At 39.5% G+C, this 22,737-nt stretch overlaps 1 protein-coding gene across 1 annotated transcript in view; it reads left to right on the top strand.

Moving 5' to 3' along the window:
* slc43a2a (solute carrier family 43 member 2a) overlaps nt 1-20,554 on the top strand; it is a 28,100-nt gene extending 7,546 nt beyond the window's left edge. The window contains exons 3-14 of the mRNA XM_079823081.1: nt 1,591-1,819; nt 2,212-2,267; nt 2,360-2,436; nt 9,474-9,566; nt 9,650-9,783; nt 10,250-10,452; nt 13,960-14,103; nt 15,919-16,045; nt 16,187-16,319; nt 16,595-16,668; nt 16,753-16,876; nt 17,703-20,554. Coding sequence (XP_079679207.1) covers nt 1,591-1,819; nt 2,212-2,267; nt 2,360-2,436; nt 9,474-9,566; nt 9,650-9,783; nt 10,250-10,452; nt 13,960-14,103; nt 15,919-16,045; nt 16,187-16,319; nt 16,595-16,668; nt 16,753-16,876; nt 17,703-17,864 — 1,556 coding nt within the window. The 3' untranslated portion in view covers nt 17,865-20,554. The remainder of the gene's footprint in view (nt 1-1,590; nt 1,820-2,211; nt 2,268-2,359; nt 2,437-9,473; nt 9,567-9,649; nt 9,784-10,249; nt 10,453-13,959; nt 14,104-15,918; nt 16,046-16,186; nt 16,320-16,594; nt 16,669-16,752; nt 16,877-17,702) is intronic.
* The last annotated feature ends 2,183 nt before the right edge of the window (nt 20,555-22,737 follow it).

The raw sequence follows: 22,737 nt of genomic DNA, 5'->3' as shown, positions 1-22,737 counted from the left end.
CATTGCAATCCTGCGCATTCACACTTCCATTCTCTCTTTCATTTCAGCTGTTGTCAGCATCTAGTTCAGAGATTCTAGACACCAGGCCTCACATGTCTCATGACAAAAGGAAGTAAATGTGGCTCAAATGTTTACTCAATGTAAATATGAGATGATCTTGCCACTTCCTCACCTAGTAGCCTACTTGTTTCCCTTGGACTCAGCGTTCTATCTCACATTATCAGCTGGTTGGTTCTCTTTAATCAGCTGGCATGAGGAAACACTGACGAGGAAAATGCTTGTCTGGCTAAATGCTTTGGCCCGGCACTTCTGTTCATGACGGCTTTGTGCTTCAGACTTGAGTTGAATTCTCATTCCGTTCTTCTCTCACTTCTCCATATCAAAGCAAATGGAAAATCAGGCCTGGCTGTCTCTGGTTTTTGCTGTTGCTGATTATATCTAGTGGAACAATGGTTCAGAAACATCTGAGGTACTAAAGTTTAGGTGCAACCTAAAATGTGAATCCAACAAAACCTGTCAAGAACATCTGCAAGTCATATTTCAACCCAAATGCATACAGAAAATGGAGGCTGTTTTTAGGTCCATAACATTTTATTTATATGTTTTAATTGATATTTTATTCATAAGAATACAGCACCATTCATAAGTATGGGGTTTATAAGATTGCTTTATGTTTTTGAAATGTTTTGAAGTCTCATGCTCACCAAGGCTGCAGTCTGTGTCAGTCTGTAACTGCTATCAGGAGCAGCTATTGAAATGGGTGTGAATTGACTCAAGGCAGTTCCTCCTTTATTGCTCAGCAAAATATCTCAGGCTTAACAGATATCTGTCCTCTAATAATCAATCAGTGATCTCTAACCCATTTCTTTTCATCATCAATCTCCTGCTCAGGTCATCTCTGCTTCTCAAACACGGCTAATTTTTTTGTTTACTGATTACATGCGAACAAAAATCCCTCACACAAAGACTCTCTGTCTCTTGCCCACCCTGTTACATTCATAACACCATATGCTGCAAACAGCCACATCCCCCATCAGAACAAGTTATTCCAGACCATTTTCAAGGCCGTTGACAAATCAAAAGAACGCTGTTTAAACAACTTTCCTGAGTCTTGAAGAATCAAGTAAGAGACTTGTTGCCCAGCCAAAGCATGATTATTCTTGGTCAAAACAACAGGGGAGCACTGGGTAAAAAACAGGGTTAGATGTTAGTCAAGCTGCTCATGTCTTGACGGTTGTAAGAAGGAGTTGAGGCTGTGGGTTCAAATAGACTCCCATTCTATTTCTGCTATGGTTGTTTACTGTGTACAGCTGCCTGTTTATTTGGCCCTATGCCCAGCACCCTGGCTGCTTTAGGAGGGGGACATGATGGTGCACTCATAAAGGCATTTCCTGTTTTAATTCCCAGAGTGCCATTCCTAGAAGTCCCAATTAGTCCATAGAGTTTTACATGTGACTGCTGACTACTCAGCTAAAAAGACCAGCTTAGACCGGCATGACTTTCCACGCTGGTCCACACTGGTTAGTGCTAGTTAGGTGATTAGATTGCTCAATTTGGGTTCATTCTGTCTTATGCTTTCCAATCCTCCAGGTAATAGTACAGGGCAGAATGTATCTGAGAATGAAAATGGTACAACAACAGGCCCAAGAAATGAGGAGGAGGAAAATCTTAAGATGAATGGCTGGACCATCTGTAAAGAGCAAGATGAGATGCTGAACTTGGCCTTCACCATCGGCTCCTTCCTCCTCAGCGCCATCACACTGCCCCTCGGCATTATCATGGACAAATACGGCCCACGCAAATTAAGGCTGCTCGGCAGGTATAGGAGCAAAACTGGCTTCTGAATACACTAAATAAAAATAGACTCCATTAATATGGTAAAAAAAAATGTATTATACTAATTATTATTAACATTATACATTTGTGTTAAATATTTTTTAATTATTAAATATTATATTGTTTTATTTTGATATTATTTATTTATATTTTGAATAGTGCTGTCAAATTGATTAAATGCGAATAATTGCATCTAACATAAAAGTTTATATATATGTGTGTGTTTTTGTTTTGTTATTTTTTTTATATATTATATTTTATTATGTTATAACTTTTCCATGGCCTCCAGTTTGAAAATCCCTGTGCTAAAATATAAGCATTATATGTGGGATACATGATGTGTCATAAGAATAACATGAAATTATCTCTTCGTAGTGCTTCGTTTGCCTTCTCCTGCATCCTGATTGCATATGGAGCCAGTGACCCTAGAAGTATGTTTGCAAATCCAGCTGAGACCATCATTGCTGTTAATACCCACCTATCCCTGCTCTTTTTGACATCCCCTTGTATTTTTCTTTCACAGATCTCTCCATCCTAATCTTCTTTGCCCTTGCGCTGAATGGGTTTGGAGGCATGTGCATGACCTTCACCTCACTCACAGTAAGTGCTCATGTCATACTAGTGGGTGTCCTTTCCGGTCTTTTGCGCAAAGACCATGGCGCAATCTCACATGCTGGCCACATGCCACTAAATCTCAACATAGCTGAATAATGCAAGTGTGTTCTGTTCCCAAAAATTACTGCATCATCATTTATTCATCCTTAAATAGACATTATTTTATTTAGCCCACTGGTTCATATAGAAATTGCCTGACAAAGGATGTGATTAGATTTTTTTCAATAATATGACACAATGGCTCATCCATATCTTTATATGACAGAAATATTAAGAGTAGAGTAAGAGTAGTAAGAGTAGTGAGAGTAGTAGTGTGCTATTCCAATTTCAACCAGCCTCTCTCTTAAAGACTCTAGCGAAACATTATAATAGCATACTAGCAGCCATACTATTCTTATTATTTCTGTCATGTAAAGATATGGGAGAAATAGTAAAAATAGTATGGTACTATGCGATTTCGGATTATGCATCGATTATGGATTATGCAATATTTAGAAAGTCACTTTCTAAACGAATCAGTGTTTTAAAAGAATCAGTAATTAATGATGTGATGACTTACTCATAAAGATGGTATCTTGCTGCATTTACTGGTATACTAATGTAACTCACAGAAACAGTGTCTGAATAATACACAGAAGACAGGGACAAGTTGCTGCCAATGGTCATTTATACTGTTCTATTTATTATGTTGCCTTGGAAGGCAGTTGTGTATGTAAGCAGTAGACAGCAAGGTAGCTCAGAGCTATTGTGTCTTTCCACACACTATTACAGTTTAAGTGATAAAGGCAACAAATCAACAACAAGTTTTGTGTTTAGTGTGACATCTGAACCCAATGTAGCAGTACATTGGGTTCATATTGAGAAACATAAAAGAGAGCAGTTGAAGAAAACAGGAAGTTGTGCTCATTGGCAGCTGAAGGGTGCTTGTCTCTTGTTTCTGCATGCTGTTTTGAGGTCATTGAAAACTTTGGGGTCTAAAGAGTTCATAGCTGATGGGACAGCCGTTCCGGCAACCAGTTCATCTGCTTGTGTTGTTGATTTTATATCCCCGGTTCTTGTGCTACCTTTCATGCCTCAGCCTGTCTGGGCAATCCTCTATCTCTATCACACAGAGAAAAACACACACAGAAAGAGTGAGTGAACTGATTCAGAAAGAATGCATGATTGAGTGCATAGCAGAAAAGTACAAACTGTTATCTCAGCTGTTGTGGTCTTAGAACCTTTTCCCAGCTGTTCTCTATAACTATGTGTTTTACCCTGCTGGTTGTGTCGTGAGGTTCATAAAGTTCATACTGTCTGACATCTGTTGTTTGGGTGCATCTCTCAATAGCTTTATAATGGTTACTGGTTACTGTAATTAGACTTATTAAAGGTGCCATATGTAATATTGACAGCTTCCATGGCTGCAATACACTGTATTTTCCGCCAACTGGCAACCAGGGGTGTCAAAATACTATCCGGTAAATTGCCACTGAGCAAAATCACACAGAATTAAACAAAAACAGACATTCTGACATGGAACACACTGGAATAATTGGCTGTAACACAATTTTAACTTTAATTAAACATTTTAACTAAATCTCTGCAAACATATTAATGTATTTTAATACTTTAGTACAGTCAAAAAAAATTACTTATCTTTATAAAAAATACACACCTTTAAGGATACTTGCTAGTGCATCACTATCATTGTTGCTTATTGTTTGGTATTTGAACAAATCTAAACTTTAGCAAATAACCCATCGTGCAACATTTTTGCTACAGACACAAATGAAATTGTTGATTTTTGTTGTTATTTTTCTTAGCAATTTTTCCTAACTATGCCCTGGCAACCAACCAGAACACCCCTAAGGCCGTGTGTCCACCAAAGCATTTTTTCCTATGGCTAGTGTATTTTTCCAATTGACCTATCAGGAGCGTAAAAAAGTTGCTAAATGTCTATTTCACCTATCGCAGAGAGTTGAAGAATGTTCAACTTTGGGGAAAATGTAGTGCTCGTCACTGTCATTTTACCCAGTTGGCCAATCACCGTGGAGGGGTGGGACAAAAAGAAAACTTTTCTGAACATTGTATTCTATGATGAATATAACCAAGTCTCACATTCTGAAGACAACCACTATAATAGGTTAGGTAAAGCTGGCAGTTGACCCTTCCGTGTCTTTCTTTTCCTCACTTTTTTGTCTCTCTGTGTCTGCGCACTCAGCAGTTCTAGTGCAGCTGCAGTGCGAGTGCCTGAGAGCTTGTGTTTCCTCCCAGCACACCTCTGATGTTTTCCCAGTACACTGACTCAGCTCTCTGTCTAATGGCTGGACTGTCCCCTCCCAGCCATCTGATTCACTGTCTGACCTCAATCCTTCATCTACCCATTTCTGCAGCTCTTATCCTCTCCCGTTTTAGCTCTCTGTCTGTCTCTATATGTCATCCCACTGGCTGTATGGCAAGCAACCATTTAAAAAAAAATATTTTTCAACACAACCTAACTGAAGTTAGAAAAATATATAAATAAATATGCAACCACCCAGAAAACCTTAGCAACCAGTAAATTTTTCCAAGACAAAATTATCTTAGCTATTAACATTCATTTTATAGCTATATGTTCGTATTGAATGTCAGAAATTGCCTATTTCTATTTTTAATATCTTCTTACGAAATAAATATATAAAATAATACGGTGCCCCGTGCTCACAAGAAACTATTGAGTGCATATTTCAATAAAAATATTGCAATAACGAAATTTGTATCACTTTTTATTGTACCAATATTTTTTTGAACCATTAAACTTAGCATATAGGACAATGCACCAGCCACCCATTGTGCCATCAGCCTATTTCATGGGGCGGTTTTTCGGCTGCCACAAAGTTACATTTGATTTGTTCAAGCGGACATAAGGCCTTGAAATGTGACATTTTGCCCTAACAAAAGCCACATTTTGAGCACTTTTTACTATATCAGTCATTTTTTAATGGACCTTTGAACACCAAGCCAAGTTTTGAGCAAATACATCTTTAATAATTCATGCACATCCATACTCTCATTTACTTCATAGTAAAATAGCAGTGACTGACAAAGGAAATTGATAATAGTAGGGTATACTTTAACCGGAAATTGTAACGTGTGTGCACGGGAATGTCGATATATTTTTTAATTTTTTAGAAGCTCTGTAATATTGCAACCTCTGAACCTTAAAATTTCTTTGGGGATATCCTGTTCCTCTGTATCCCAGCTCTGTCTCACTCTCTGATGCACTAATGCTGTTTTTTTTCCATTTGTGCCTTCAATCCATTTATAACCCACTTCTTTAGGATGCTGAGTCATGTGAGGAAGCTAATAGAAAAAAATGGCTTATAATGGAGAAATAGGTGCTTTTAGGCTCCAGAAAACATTAAAAATACTCAGTAAGTGGGCATGCCAATGATGCCATCATTATCAGTTGTTATTCCTGTTGATCACACCGATATCTTGCTGCATGTCCATTGGTCCATTGGACACCTCAAAATGAGGTGTGATAGTTTTATAATACAATTAGCCATCTAAATGCACCCAGCACTCTCACTACTGAGTTGCGTCAGCAAGGGCATCCGGCGTAAAACCTGTGCCAAATCCAATGCGTGTGTGTGAATAATTCTGATGAAGCAGACCCCATGAGCGGGACTAAAAATGATGCAAAAATGAGTCATAAATGCACCAGGGCCAAACAGTCAGTTAAGCGTGGAACAAATAATGATCAAGTGCATGTTAAATATAGGCAGACTATATATGACCCTCTGGCAGCCATATTTGGACTTTGCAATGTCAGGATCTGGCCAGCCTTTACTAGCTTTCACCGGCTCAAGTTTTTTTCTTTCACTTCTATGTTTCACTTCTATGTATGTGTTCCTATGTTAATTTCTTCTCACTCATTGTCGTTCTCTCGTGGTGGCGAGTATGATTTAGCCCCTTCAGGCCCCTCCCCCCAACCCGTTTACAATGACTCACCCTCCTTCTTCTCAGAGAGAGCTGGAAAAAGGATTTGAAAGATTTCTGTGGTCATATGTTGCACAAATGGGGATGGGGAAGCCAAATTCATAATGACTATTGTTGTGTTTTCTCATGAAACTATTAATTGATTTGTTTTCATACAAAACCCCCACACATAAATCAATTTTGACAGGTGCTTTTAGGAGAGTAGGACACAGTAACTCAACTCAGGCACTTCAGAATTTCCTTTTTTATTTCAACAAATCAATCAAGTATCACACCCGCTGACTTTAGTGCACATCGATCCCAAATTAAATCAGCTTCTGGGTAGCTCAAGGCTAAAAATAGCACTCAGTTTATGCAATTTATAGTACAGAGAAAGCTCCATGCCTACAGTGATAAAATTAATGAAATATTACTTATTTTTTTGTACATACACTACTATTCAAAGGAAATGATTGGTAAGATTATTAATGCTTTTGCAAGAAGTTGCTTATGCTCACCAAGGCTGCTTTTATTTGATCAAAACATTATTGAAATATTATTACAATTTAAAATAACTTTTTTTACATTTTCTATTTCAATATATTCTAAAATGTAATTTATTCCTGTGATGCAAAGCTGAATTACTCCAGTCTTCATAGTCACATGATCCTTCAGAAATCATTTCAATATGATGATTTGCTGCTCAAGAAACATTCATCATTATTATCATCACTGTTGAAAACAGTTGTGCTGCTTAATATGTTTGTGGAAAGCATGATACATTTTTTGGATCAATACATCTATTTTTTGATGACCAGCATTGATTTTAAATTATATAATTTTTTTGTAACATTATACATGTCTTTAATGTCACTTTAATTTATGCGTGCTTGCTGAATAAAACTGACTGTTCTTAAACTTTTGAATGTTAGTGTATCTTATGTACTTGCCTCACAAGTGCCATCAGATTAGTATCAGATGTAATTTTTTAATATTTAGAGATGTAGCGATAATAATTTTAATATTAATTTAATCGTTTCAAAATAATGTTTTGTATTTCAGATTATTGTAAATCTTTTGGTTGTTTTACACTACAGTGTTTTCTCTGTTCCAGTGGTCATGACTTTGGGACTGTTTGGTCTCAGTGGATTCCTCGGGTCTTATTGACTTACTTGTAGACTATCAGTGTTTGTCAAATTTCAATGTTTTTTTGTATTTCACTTAAGCACAAGGAAGACAGAGCGACAATCGCGTTATAATACAAGATAAGTTTGATAAAAGGGCCTTTGTCGCAGTGTCTCTTTGTGTTTGACATCACATGGCCAGCCATGGCTAGGGACTGTCTGAGATAGCAGAAGAACCACGTTATTGAAACAGTCTCTTGGTACTTCACATGTTACTCAACTCCATGAAAAGGCCATTGCTCTCTGTCCTGTCGGCCCTGTTCCACAGTCCATTAGCCAAAGCTGTTCTTACACAGTCCCTCCAGCCACAGGCACAATGCCGCCTATAGGGCTGCTGGGTGTGTGAGAGTTATTGTAAGTGTCTGTCATCTGGGATGTTTTGGCTCTGGGATGACCTTTACTCTAATTAGAGGCAGTGAATGACGTCTATGTTGGGTTCCAAGGGAAAGCTTTCCTTCATTTTTGTCTTTAACAAGCGTTTGAACTGTGAAGTACATGGGAAGTGGAAGATGTCCAGAGAGTTCTTGGAAAATCTGTGTTGATGTTTGAACTGCGCGTTGTGGAGGAAACGTGATATAAGAAGCTGTCAGCTGTTGACGGGTGTGAAATAGATGTTTTTTTTATTCAGAGAAATGGAAAATACCTAGAAATTAGAAAATAAGAAACATGTACTAGAACACTTTGACACCCTGCAACTGCAATAATATATATATATATATATATATATATATATATATATATATATATATATATATATATATATATATATATATATATATATATATATATATATATATATATATATATATAAAATGGTGTGACATACAATATTATTTTAAACGGCATTATTTTACATTTATTATACATCCAAGTTGATTACAGTGAGAGACTACATGGAACATTTGTACATTTTTAAATATGTATCAAAATGAAAGGATTAAAATTATATTAAAAAAATGAAGTAAGTGAATACAATTATAAAATATTATATATAATTGTATGTATATATTAAAATGATATTGTTTTTCAATTTTGTAATTTTTATTCATTTATTTGATTTGTCTTTTTTGGAAACTTCTGTCACCATGACAAATTCATTGTGTGTTTAAGCATACAAATCATAAACCTCATTCTGATTCTGATTCTAAATAAAATTAATAATATTTCCAGGCTTTGAACCGAGAATCCTTTTCATGTTGCACAAAAACTTTACCAGTGCAATAGAGAATGACCTGGCTGCAGCCTGCAGAATACTTACTCTGATTGGCTCAATCGCCTTTCATAGACATACATGATTGATAAATAAATAATAATAATAAAATATTCAATAGTACATTAATTATGTTTAAGAATATTCTCTTAAAGAATACTATTGAACATTAAGAATACACTCTTGCTCCCTCTGCCTCATTTCCTTTTCAGATTCTCTGAGGTTCTCTATCTTAGGCGTTCAGGCTATCTTCCTTCCGCTGTATTTTTTTGTCTGTGGCGTCTGACAGTTGTTTACCCTGACATTGCAGTTAAGAACAGCCAGTGCTGTACTCCTCCACCCATGCAGCTCAAAGGCAACAGCATTATGCAATCTTCTCCAGTGTCCCTCACACTTTCTCTCGCTGCTAAAAATATTCATGGCATGCAGTTGCCTTTTCAATGTCCCCCCACCTACATGTTGCTCCCAGCAGAGGATATCACTGTTACCCTGATGTAATGTTTACTTTCATACCCTCTGCTATATCTGACATGTTTTGTCATTTAAAACAGATCCTGTTGCAAGATATCTTTCTTGTTTTTCTTATTGCTCATAATTTATTTGCTTTGCTTACCAGTATTGCCTCTAAAAAGTGACCTGAAGAGTCCTGAAGAGTTTTTGATATCCCCTGTTTGGCTCTTTTGTAGCTTCCCAACATGTTTGGTGATCTCCGCTCCACTTTCATCGCACTCATGATTGGCTCGTACGCCTCATCTGCCGTCACCTTCCCAGGCATAAAGGTAAATCTGAGTGCAAAGTTTGGACTTGTTTAATAAGCTGTGCTTAAAATCAGTGATAATGATGATTATTGTTGCTCTATCAGGTGATCTATGACGTCGGTGTTGCCTTTATCACCATCCTTCTGGTGTGGGCCAGCTGTGCCGGCCTGGTCTTCATCAACTGCTTCTTCAACTGGCCGCTCGAGCCCTTCCCCGGACCTGAGGACATGGATTACACGTATGTAGTCCAGTGTGTCTGAACATTTAAAAGTTTGCGGTCAGTATGATTTTTTTAAAGGAATTAGTACTCTTATGTTACAAAATATTTCTATTTCAAATACATTCTGTTCTTTTGAACTGTCTATTCATTAAAGAATCCTGATGAAAATGTATCAGTTTCCTCAAAAATATTAACACATTTGATAACATTCAACATTGATGTTAATAAGAAATGTTTTTTGAGCAGTAAATCAGCATATTACAATGATTTTTGAAGGATCATGTGACACTGAAGACTATGATGCTGAAAATTTAGCTTTGCCATCATATGGATAACACATATTATATGAAATTATATTAATTAATATATTAAAATAGAAAATCTTACAGACCCCAAACCATGATTTTGTTTTCTGTATTTATTTATTGAAGGTTCTGAAGGAACATAATTTACTTATTGTCTGTCTCACGCTCCACCTTGTCAGTGTGAAGATCAAGTTCAGCTGGCTGGGCTTTGACCACAAGATCACAGGGAAACAGTTCTACAGGCAGGTGACCACCGTTGGTCGGAGACTGAGCGTGGGCAACTCCATGAAGAACAATCCAAAACAGCTGGCCACCCAAGAAGGCAATAAACTCTGCCTGTCCACCATCGATCTGGAGGTCCAGTGCAAGTCTGAAGAGGAATGTGAGTATCGTCCTTATTGTGATGTTTTCTGTTGACCAGTCTTGCCTCTGATTATCTGAAAAATGTAAAACCACAACGAAAATCTGGGAATTTTCATTTTATTTTACCATGTTATTTTATTATTTTAGGATCTTGAAACATAAAACAAAGAAAAAATGTCATAGGATAAGTAAGAGATATTTAAAATTCACCATTGCATGTACTCCTTAGTTAGGTAAGATGTTTGTCATTTAAAAAAAAAATTATAATTTAAAATTAATTAATTATAAAATTGATAACATAAAATGTATACTGGGTTCATGAACTTCATTTTACACTTATAATGTTAGTGTGACTTTTACATCAAAATTTTAGCCTGATTTTAGCCCTCTGATTTGAACGCTCTGTTTTAAGGGAAGTGTCTGCTGTGAGACGTCAGTGTAAACACCCACTTCTATGATTGAAATCAAATGAAATCTTCAATCTTGAAATTGAAATCTTCCTTGCATATGAATTTGAAATAAGTATTACACGTGGAACTCTTTCCAAAACGTTTACTGCGTTTTTACTGTTACGGCTGTCGAGATTAACTAATTGTGAAAAGTGTTGCCCATAGCATTATATTTAGAACTACTCCCGTGGCATGAAAGATAGCAGTATGAGAGCCGTTGACGAGCTGATGACAGACATATGTCTGTTGAGCACATAAGTGCGGTGATCTCGTCATTGCAACCCAATTTCTGCACTCTCACGAATGCTTTCATTATAACTAAACATTCAAACACAATGGAAATAAGAGATTTGTTGATTATAACAGGGGTTTTAGTGAGAGTCCAGAACTCAGTCACTGATAAAAACGTGCTGTTTGATTGACAGCTCCAGCGATTATAAAGGAAGGGTTCTTTGATCGCTTTCTGTAATTTAATCAGAATTTAAATGATAGATTATTTTCATGCTACTTAGAGAAACAATGCGAAGTTGAGCATTTAGTCAATGGTTTTACTGAAGCAGCAATAAACGATTGTGCATCTGACTGTACATGACTCATCATAACATCATGTTTTCACATTACTGTCGGGTCCATATCTTGCAGTAAAGGTCTGTTTGCAAAGCCTGCGGCGAAATTGCAACTGATTTACCAAAGAATCCACAGTGAAATGTACCGAACAAACAAATAATACCCTACTGAGACATTCACATAATTGAAAATAAATAACCACTCTGCTAGCATTAGGATTCTTCAGAGGGTAATGTTATTTTTAGTCCAGGGATCCTGTATCTCTCTTCTCTCCTTCTCATCTTACTAACACGCCAGTGGGCAGGGCCAAAGATGCAATGATGCTGATCAAGGGAATTTGTATTTCTCATTTCATGACCCCTTTAGTGCATCTTTTTAATAAAATGTTGTCAAAAAATTGTATTACATTTTCATTAGTGGTCTCTAGACATTTGTGCCCCGCTGTAGGTGTCTTTCAGGTTCCATTTTAATGAGCCGGTGACGTGAGTGCCAAATAATTTAAAGTTATGCAAGTTGATTGTTAATTATGAAGGCAGAATAGTGGTTATTGGATTACCAAAACTCCTTTATTTCCACTGTTTTAATGTGTTGAACAAAGTCCTTGTTCATCAAAGTCAAGTGACTTGTGTAATCCTGCAATCATGCATATTTCAGAAAGAATTGGACAGAACACAGAGAGCCATGGCGTCTTCCCCCTCACTGCGCACCCTTTGCCATCCAGACATGCAGGGAATATGCGAGCAGACAGGGGGCGATGTTAATGAACGCTTCTCAGTAAATCCCTTTTATTGTGCATGGGGATTCCTTCATTAGCCTTATGCCTGGCTTCTGACATCTGGAGGTTGCTGAACCACTTGATGCTGCAGGCACACGCTGTGTTTGCACTTTGCTTTACTAACCCAAATCTGTGCCATGCAATTATTCCAAATTCACCTCAAACTTGTCAGAATAATGCAAAAGGGCCCTTGCTCCCCACCGGCCCCCTTTTTTTTAGGGTTCTGTAACCCTCAACGGGGCTCCCGGTTGGGCTCTTTTGTAGCAAACGGAGCGTGCAATCGATTCAGACCGCGTTCCTGGACGACCCATGGCAAGGGGCTAAAATTGGCAGGGGTTGAGAAGGTGGCCAGGGAGAGGGCAGATAGCACCGAAGGGCTGTTTTAGAGACGCAGCAGGAGATGTTGTGTGAGCTTGGAGAGAGAGACGGATGCTGATCCCTTCTAACTGTCATCCATAGAGCGCTAATGCCTTCACCACCCTGTGTTTCCATTACTGCAGTCAATTACGTTCAGACTCAGTGCTGGCGGCTTGAAAGTGTGTGAGTGTTTGTGTTTCTTAGGGGAATAATGAGGTAGTTTGTTTGTGTGTGTGTCTGTGTGTGTGTGTGTATGGGGACAAAATATCCCCACAAAGATGGCAATATCCGAAATCCTTGTCCTTGTGGGGACATTTTTCTGTTCCCATGAGGAAAACAGCTTATAAATCATACTTAGTGATGTTTTTTGAAAATGTAAAAATGCTGAAAGTTTTCTGTGATGGGTAGGGGATAGAATACACAGTTTGTACAGTATGAAAATAATTGTGTCTATGGAAAATCCCCATAAAACATGGAAACAAGGTGTGTGTGTGTGTGTGTGTGTGTGTGTGTGTGTGTGTGTGTGTGTGTGTGTGTGTGTGTGTGTGTGTGTGTGTGTGTGTGTGTGTGTGTGTGTGTGTGTGTGTGTGTGTGTGTGTGTGTGTGTGTGTGTGTGTGTGTGTGTGTGTGTGTGTGTGTGTGTGTGTGTGTGTGTGTGTGTGTGTGTGTGTGTGTGTGTGCGTGTGTTCCGGAGCATGTGAGGTGAATTGAGTTCAGATTCCCAATCTACCAGGTAACAGCACCATAATGGTCTCTCCATTGCTAGTCGCTGAACAGAAGCATGCATTCATTGAGCTAGAATTAGTGGATCATTGACAAACCCAGACCATCCGGCCTCTGTGTTACTGTGCGAGACATTGAAGTGTTGCCTGGCTGTCCAAGCACCTGTAGAGTTATTTTCCATGTGAGCAGTATCTGGCTATTTTTAAAGGCATTAGAGCATCCTACCTAAATTGTGGTGACTTAGGGGCCGTTTACCCGTCACAGTTTTCAACTAAAAATGGAAATGCGTTTTGGTTGTTCATTAACACTACAACAGCGATTTGGGGGCCTGAAAAAGCAAACTTTTGAAAATGGGTTTCAAAGTACACGTTTTTGAAAACGATACCGAAACTCGAATTTGTGAAATGGAGACATCATGCGCATGTTCAGTCTATAGGCGTGTAGTGTTTCTTTACAATGTGACATTGCCAACTACTGGCCTAGCATGCATAATACAGCATTTTGAGTCGTTTTCACGGATCCATGTGAACTGGGATCATTTGACAACGTTGTTGTCTGTACTGTTTTTATTACATTGTTGTCGTGTAAACGCACCCTAAGACGCCAATTCAGTTACTGTTTTAATAATAAAAGTTTTAATACATGTGTTTTTCAGCCCAGTCCTTCATGCGGAGCATCTTCAGCCCCATATTCATGCTCAGCCTCATCACAATGTGTGTGACTCAGCTCCGACTCATCTTCTACATGGGGGCCATGAACAATATTCTGGAGTCCCTTACTGATGGAGACCTAAACAAAGGTATGTTTGTCAAATATTCACAACAGGCTGCCAAACAAGTTGTCTGATGCTACAGGCTAAAAGCTGTTTCTGTTGCTCCAACGCTAAATGTCACCTATGGAATAGAACGCAACAGTTGGGTTCATTTTCTCCAAAGAGAAATAGATTTTTATGATAACAGAAGTAGCTCAAAGATTAATATATAAATATCAATAATATATTTAAAAAAGGTGTTCACTCTGATTAATATACAAAGGATAAATATCTAACATTATTATATTATCGAAATATTTGTGCAGTACATTTAATGAATTCATTAAAAAAATTTTTTTACTAATTTCTTTATTTAATATTAAAATAATAATTCATTTAAAAGAAATCAATTAAATTATATTAAATAAATTCATGCATACTACTTATTTAAAAATATCTGAATATATATGTATATATATATATATATATATATATATATATATATATATACACACATATACATGCATATACATATACACACACAATTTACAATGCTTACAATCATTGGCGGTCAGTAACCACATCTCACAAGTAGCATATTGCCTTTTTTTTTTTCTCATATATGTTTTGCTTCAAATCAAACTTTGTAATGTTATGATTCAGCTTGTAGATGTATGGTTTGGTTTCATGGCTTAGAGCTCTTAATTTAAGATGTATTTGAAATGCCTATGGAGAAAATTATGGGAAAAATATTTCTGTATTATCAAGGCTGCTGAAAATGCACTGTTGTGCTCTATTCCTCTCACAGCTTCCTTCTTAAATGTTTTCCGATGTCACTGAGTGATTGGCTGCCTAACAACTCTTAATCATGCGTTTAATATGTACTCGAATGGCCGCAGCAGGTTCACGTTGCTAATTCCTTGCTGTCTGTCTCCTGTCCTCTGTTTGCACTCTCTTATGTCGTGCTGCTTGGTGTGTTTTTTCAGTGGAGAGGATGGAAATGGGTAAGACTACAGGCAAAATGAGATGCATTCTCGATTCACCTCTCTCACCCCACCCCCCACCATGTCCCCCCCTCCTTCCTCCTCCACCTCCTTTTCCACCTTCATTTGACATTGATTCATGTTGTCATGTAAAAGCATGAACCCAGCCCTTGGTGGTTAGAGATTGACATGATGCATCAAAGTCAGTGCACAGTATAATATCCATCCAAACATTCATCTGTCCACCTAAACTTCACAGGAACACGTCATGGGTCATTCAATGAAATGGGTGTCTTTTCCATTTTTAAAGGCTGTAAATTACATTCTTCCACCTCAAGCTAAATTAATACATTTTAATGGTAATATATATTTTTATGTTTTCATATATATTTTATATATTTATTATATATAAATACAATAATATATTGTCAGTCTATTTGACATTAGGTGTTGATTAATGATTTATTTTTTAAAATATTTTTAAAAATCAAAATGGTGGAGACATGAACAAAATAGTTACTTGATTTTGTTGATACACTATCAGTCAAAAGTTTGAAGTCTCTTATTTTTTACAGTAATATTGTGAAATATTTTTTATATATTTTTATCTGAATTTTCTGTATCATTACTCCGGTCTTCAGTGTCACATGATCCTTCAGAAATCCTTTTTTTCAGGATTATTTGATATATAGAAAGTTCTTTTGTAACATAATACATTTCTCTCACTTTTGATCAATTTCATGTGTCTTAATCTTAGTTTTTTCTTCCTAAACTTTTGTATGATAGCGTATGTTTATGTATGTCATCAGCTTCAAACATATTCTGTTTGGCAGAATGACCCTCAGAACAATGTTAAAACTCAACATTATTTCTCTCTCAGTGAGCACATACACATCTATCTTCGGGGTGCTACAGTTGCTGTGTCTCCTAACGGCCCCTGTGATCGGTTACATCATGGATTGGAAGCTCAAAGAATGTGAGGATGAAAATGAGAAACAAGTGACAAAGTGAGTGCAATGATAAGCGTCCTGTTGCCTAATGCATCATTTTGACACTTGCCGCCAACCAATTCAACCTGTAATCATTATTTGATTGCAAGCGTAATGTTGCATTGCATCTACGTAATGCACTCTTGGCTTTTCCTTCAGGGATCCTACTCAGCCAAAGAAACGTGACAAACTGATCCAGAAGATCAGCAACGCCACACGCGCGTTCAGCTTCACTAATTTGCTGCTGGTCGGCTTTGGGATGAGCTGCCTGGTGCCCAATCTTCCTCTACAGGTAACTGAGAGCAAAACATCAGTCTCACTGCCTGCAGAACAATATTGTACCTAATGGGAGAGGAAGTGGTGCAGAGCTCCTCACATGTTACTGCAGCGGAAGCATTAGCATGTAGTAGCACAACAGCGCCTCCCAGTGGCACCATTTACTAATGCTTTCTTTCAAGGCTAGCTAGTCAATATTTATGCATTAGACAAAGTAAAAAAAAAACAAAGTAGGGCTATTTTTGCCTTGGGGAAGCACTGAGTAACACTGGTTTCTTGTTTCCCTCCTAGATTTTGTCCTTTGTGTTGCACACCATCGTGAGAGGCTTTATCCACTCTGCCGTTGGCGGCTTGTATGCTGCTGTGTGAGTACGGTTTTGTGTTTTGGGTGTTTATTGGTGTTGCTTTTAATCATGATTAAAGAACAATGGTTTTCTTTATGGGCGCAGGTACCCGTCCTCTCAGTTCGGCAGTCTGACAGGAATGCAGTCCCTCATTAGCGCACTTTTTGCATTGCTGCAACAGCCTCTCTTCATGGCCATGATGGGCCCGCTGGATGGAGATCCACTTTGGGTGAGCAAACAGTCTCTTACTAATATTTAAAGAGATAGTTAATTAAGAATTGATTCACCTTCATGTTGTTCCAACCCCGTATGACTTACTTACTGTGTAATAAAGGTGTGATCATATTGGAGAAATATCGTAGGCAAAAAAGGTCCATTGCCTATCGTCAGTAGTGTAGCTATGGATGAAGCACTGCTCCAGAGTTGCCAGGTCTGCACAACAAAACCCATTCAATTTCTAATCAAAACTAGCCTAATCTGGCCAAAACGAGTACTTTCTTTGCATCATTTTTTGGGGGTGTATGCTTGCTTCAACCCGCGGACTACAAAAACGACCCGCAGCAACAGTGTAAAAGTAGCCCAATTCCGCAGGAAAACCAAAGACTTGGCAACACTGTTACACTGCACTGCTCACAAGCAGAATTCTGTTGGTCAACACGGTGAATTCACATGGCCAACTTGAACCCATTGCAAAATCTGCTTGGGGAAATCCTTCAGCCTCACACGAAATTCTCGATTGTGTGGATTACGCATGCGAAAATATGGCAAATTTCTCCGTCAGTGGGGGGGACAACTGATGTCAGTGGGCTACAGGTACCTTTCAGGCTACTAAAAGGTACCTGTCCTACCTTTTGTCTTTTTCAATAATCCGTTTCACTCAGACGTACATTACAATATGGAAGAAAAGATCTTGAAAAGTAGTGCATACAAACTCTTAAACCCATTTTATATTCTTGCTCTACACACTAATCACAATTTAGGTTGTTATTCGGTAAAAATCACCTCCAAATTTAATATGTGCATTCTCAAATTCAAGCTTTTGTCTGTCTGTGTAGGTAAACGTGGGGTTACTGGTCCTGAGCATGCTGGGATTCTGCCTGCCCAGTTATCTTCTGTACTATAGCAGGCAGCTGCGCAGAGAGAAGCAGGAGCGCGAGGAAGACCCCAAGATCTATGTCCAGATCAACAACAGCACCAACCCCGAGGCCTTTGTCTAACTGCAAACGCACAGATGACAGCAGCCGGAAGAGAGAGCAGGAGGAAGAAGAGTGGGGGGAAAAGGGGGGGAAGAGAACTGCAGGTCACAAAAAGAGTGATAAACACCTCCCTGATCCCTTCTTCTGTCTGACACACATGCGCACATATTCTCAACAGGCACACACACACAAAATACAGCCAAAGCAACCGAGAGTCTCACAACGTGCCACACAAACACACGTTTACACGCAATGGACTGAATGGACACTGTGAAAGGCAGGTGTTGAAAAAATGATGCCCTTGTCCTTGGAACAGACAAGGACATCAAGTCTTTATGTACTGCCTGACAAGAAAGATGAGAACGGCCCTCTTTTCTTGCAATTTTAGCTTGATTCTTGAATTTCACACCACGACGATACAAAAGACGAAGCAAATTCTCTCAGGTTTGATGAAGCCTGACGATGCTTCCTGAACAGAGTATTACACACGTCGCTAGTATTCAGCTTCGAGGCCAAGCTTGTTTCAGACATTTTCTGCATTACCTCACTCACTTTATGTTTCTTTCAGCTCATAAAGCTGCTGAAATGCGAGACAAGGACCCTCCATTGCGGTTTGACAAACTGACAAACTACCTTAAAGCAGAATGATTCTGCTTGTTATCCGTCCCATATCGGTCTTCATGGGAAGTGGACAGATTTTACATTTTAATCTCATATATTCAAGCATGCTTTGGACAGCATGAGCATGAAACTGCAGCTTCTTCTGAACTGGGCTGATTTTAGAGGACGTTTGGACCATGGCACCTGAGGCTAATGTAAACTAAAATATTAGTATGACAATTGTGCTATTATTTACTTTGGGCTGCAGAATCCAGTACATCTATGGCTGAGATGATGCATTTTGTACATATCAGTTCATTCAGAAGGTTGTAAAAGCCACGTGGATCTAAAAGGTTCCTGTTAAAGCAGTATGTTGGGGATTAGCCTCACATTTCAAACAAGAGTGACTGATCTTCACCAGCAATACTATTCCACACTGATCGTACCCTACACTATACCACTTCCCCGTGCAGTACTACTGGTAAAGCTTCACTTGTTAGCACAAAATGGTTTTTTGATTCAATTATTCAGGGTATTTCAATTTTTAGAGTAATAATTCATATCAGATGTCTTTCACCTGCAAGCTTTGCCACGTATGTGCATTTAGGGGTACAAAAAAACGAGACAGAGTGTACTCTCGGTTAAGAGATTAGAGGCCATTATCGTATATATATCTTGCACTACAGGGTTCATAATTACAGAGGTGCTTAAGTTAGCCATTACACATGAGTATATGCGTTCTGTTCCAACCTCATCAGTACACAAAAACCATTTTAGCCATAAAAGATACAAGATTTTTGTGTATGTTCTCAAGCTTTCTGGTCTGGTTACCATTTAACTATGGTGCTTATTAGAGTAGAAAAACCAAGAAGGTTTCTGTGTTGGTCAAATGAATGATACAGAAACCAAAAACAGAATTTAGCTGGCTACTCAACATAGACACACCTTGTAATGATAAGAACTTGAATTTAATTCATAGCGATTAAAAAAAGGGAGATTTTTGAGACATGCTTGATGACAATCCCTTTGGAAGACCCATATTCTGGTAGCTTGTAATGGGTTGCAGACCAGTATTGTGACACAATACATCATATTGAGCGAAAGCAGGTCTTTTAGTCCTGTGACAGATGGATTAGGCTCAACTATGCTCAAAAACAGTGTAAAAATTATGTCAAATCAGTCAAAAACCTTTTAAACATGAATTCCAGTGTTGTTGTAGATACTGTGTTTTGTGTAGATCACTGAACATTTCTCATCAAAAGATTGATTTGAAGATGTTATGGTTTGGGTTGAGTCACAACCTCACACACTTTAACAGTATTTTCTCTGTAAACCTACCTGAAAAAAAAAAACGATTTGTCTCTCTGTAACTGAGACAAACATTTGTACAAGATCCTGGATGAGTAAATAGGACTTGTGCATGTTGCAATAAATGTGACCTTATTTTATGACCCCCTTAGAAAAGGAACAGGTCAGATCCACCCAGTAACATCCACTTACTGTCTGTCACACTTATTGTGAAGATTTCATCAGAGCTGAGGCTAGACTTGAGTCTGATGGACTGCATTTGGTGGCTTGAACATGCCTGGATATTGCGAGTGAATTCCAATCTAATGCAGTATACTGTACTAAGCGTAATGAATGTGAGAGTGAAACATTTGCTCTCAAAACTAAAGAAGTAGCACTTTTTCCTCACTGCCATACCTTTAATTTTCATTCAGTTTTCAGTAGTCACAATCACATATTTTTGGTTTTAAATGTTGGTTTATTATACCCCATTGTACGTGTATGAGCATGGAAAATGCCCATACACAGAGATGTAAGAGAAAAGAAAAGTTGGAAAGATCAGCTTTAACACCAGTGTTTTCTCTCTGTGTACTGTATTGTATTTTTTGTGTCATTTGTTGATTATTTTGTTGATTTATATACTTTGTAGGTTGTGTTTTTAGTTATGTGTACATATTTTCTCTTTTTTTTTCTTCTTTTTTTGTGGGCGGTTAACTGTACTATGCTTTTGGGTTACGTCATTCTATTACTATATAGCACCTTTTTGAATAAATGTCCCAACAAATATCAGATATGTGAAAAATAAATAAAAACTAATTTGTATGAAATATATGTTTGTGTATTTTTGGGTTATGTAAACGGTACAATAGATGGCAGTGTGGCGTCATCGACAGATGAAAGTTTCAGTGTTGCAAGCAAGTCAAAAGTTTGCTCAACATTTTGAGCTCTGTTATCTTTTTTATTTTAAAGGGTTAGTTCACCCAAAAAACACAATTTTGTCATTTACTCACCCTCGTGTTGTTCCAACCCTTTCTGTTGAACACAAATTTAGATATTTTTAAGAATGTCGGTAACCAGACAGTTGACAGTACCCATTGACTTCCATAGTATGTTTTCCCTTATGGAAGTCAATGGGTGCCGTTACTGTCTGGTTACCGATATTCTTAAAAATATCTTTGTGTGTGTGTGTGTGTGTGTGTGTGTGTGTGTGTGTGTGTGTGTGTGTGTGTGTGTGTGTGTGTGTGTGTGTGTGTGTGTGTGTGTGTGTGTGTGTGTGTGTGTGTGTGTGTGTGTGTTAGCAGTAGAAAGAAATTCATACAGGTTTGGAACAACTTGAGGGTGAGTAAGTGATGTTCCCTTTCGTTCAGTCACTACGACGTACGTTAGTGACTAACGAATGGGGGTTTCGCTTAGAAGCCAATCATCTTCATCGTATTCAACAGCGCCCAATGGCAGTGCCAATGCCATGGGCATGCGGAATTTGCATGCGTAACTCCGCCCCACCTCGTGGGTATATAAGGAAGTACGCTGCGAACATCGCATTATGTTTCTGCTTTGGAGCCAAGAGGATCTCTTCACTCCTACAAGCCTGATCTGAGTCATCGACAGCTTTCGAGACGAGCAGCTTTCCAGAGGCGTTGGTGTTACGGCGCGTTCCAGTGATCATCATACTGCCTGCCTGCTGATCTGCGCAGTGGTCCGCTAGACAGCTGGTGTGTGGTCCCTGGGCGCTTCGGCGTTCTCTGCGAAGCTTCCTCTCATAAAAGAGCTTACACGTGACGCGTCCTTTTCAGGATGTCTCGTCCGTGTACTTCTGGGTGTGGTCGGTTGCTTTCCTCTTCTGATGGGCACGAACACTGTCTGATATGTTTGGGCTTTCAGCATGCTCAGACAGCGTTCGCGGATGAGTCATGTTCTCACTGCGGGAACATGACCATCGCAATGTTGCGGTCAAGACTCCATGACCTTCGTACTGAAGTGAGAGTCCCCTCTACCACACCCCGATCTACTGAGTCCCAGAGGCCCAGTACTTCGGCTGGTGGTCAGGGTGACTTGACGGTTACGGTGTGGAACAAAGCCCCGACGCTCATGCCTCGGGCCACACCCCCGTCTTGCACATTGCAACCCGCGAGTGTTCAGATGCAGATCGCGGGGCCGGCTCCGGCCCCCCCGCGCATCTCATTTGGCGCTCCAGAGGAGGATGCGATGTCGATCACCGCATCACAAGGTGGGCTCGAGTCCTCTGGAGATGACGACTCGGCTGTGCTGCCGCCCTCGGGCGTGCCAGCATTGCCCGAGTCAGATCCAGAGCTGACAGCCATGTTGTCTCGGGCAGCCGCGAGTTTAGGGATCGAGTGGAACCCTCCACCCTGTCCCGAACGCTCAAGGCTCGATGATTGGTTTTTGGGGGCTCGCGCTGACACCCGTCAGTCCTTGCCCTCAATACCTTTCTTTCCCGAGCTGCATGAGGAACTCACGCGGTCCTGGAAGTCCCCGTTGTCTTCCCGTGACCGTTCACTGACTTCCTCCGCCTTCTCCGTCCTCGATGGGGCGGCAGCTAAAGGGTACACTGGGGTCCCTCCAGTTGAACGTTCTGTTGCGATGCAACTGTGTCCTCAGAGCGCTTCAACCTGGCGTGGTGATCCTAAGCACCCCTCCAAAGCCTGTCGATTCACATCAACCTTGGTGGCGAAATCGCACAGAGCCGCGGGGCAGGCTGCCGCTTCGCTGCATGCCATGGCGATCCTCCAGGTCTACCAGGCCAGGATCCTCAAGGACATGCACGAGGGTGGAGTTGATCCGGGGCTCTTAAATGAGCTGCGTGCCGCCACCGACCTCGCTCTCCGGGCGACGAAGGTGACCGCACGCTCCCTGGGTCAAGTGATGTCCACAAATGTGGTCCAGGAGCGTCACCTGTGGCTGAACCTGGCCGATATGCGGGACACCGAGCGAACCCGGTTCCTCGATGCCCCCATATCCCAGGCCGGCCTCTTCGGCGGGGCGGTTG

Source organism: Gobio gobio, assembly GCF_949357685.1.
Source record: "Gobio gobio genome assembly, chromosome: 8".
Classification (NCBI taxonomy): Eukaryota; Metazoa; Chordata; class Actinopteri; order Cypriniformes; family Gobionidae; genus Gobio; species Gobio gobio.
This window is presented reverse-complemented; position numbering and strand designations above follow the sequence as displayed.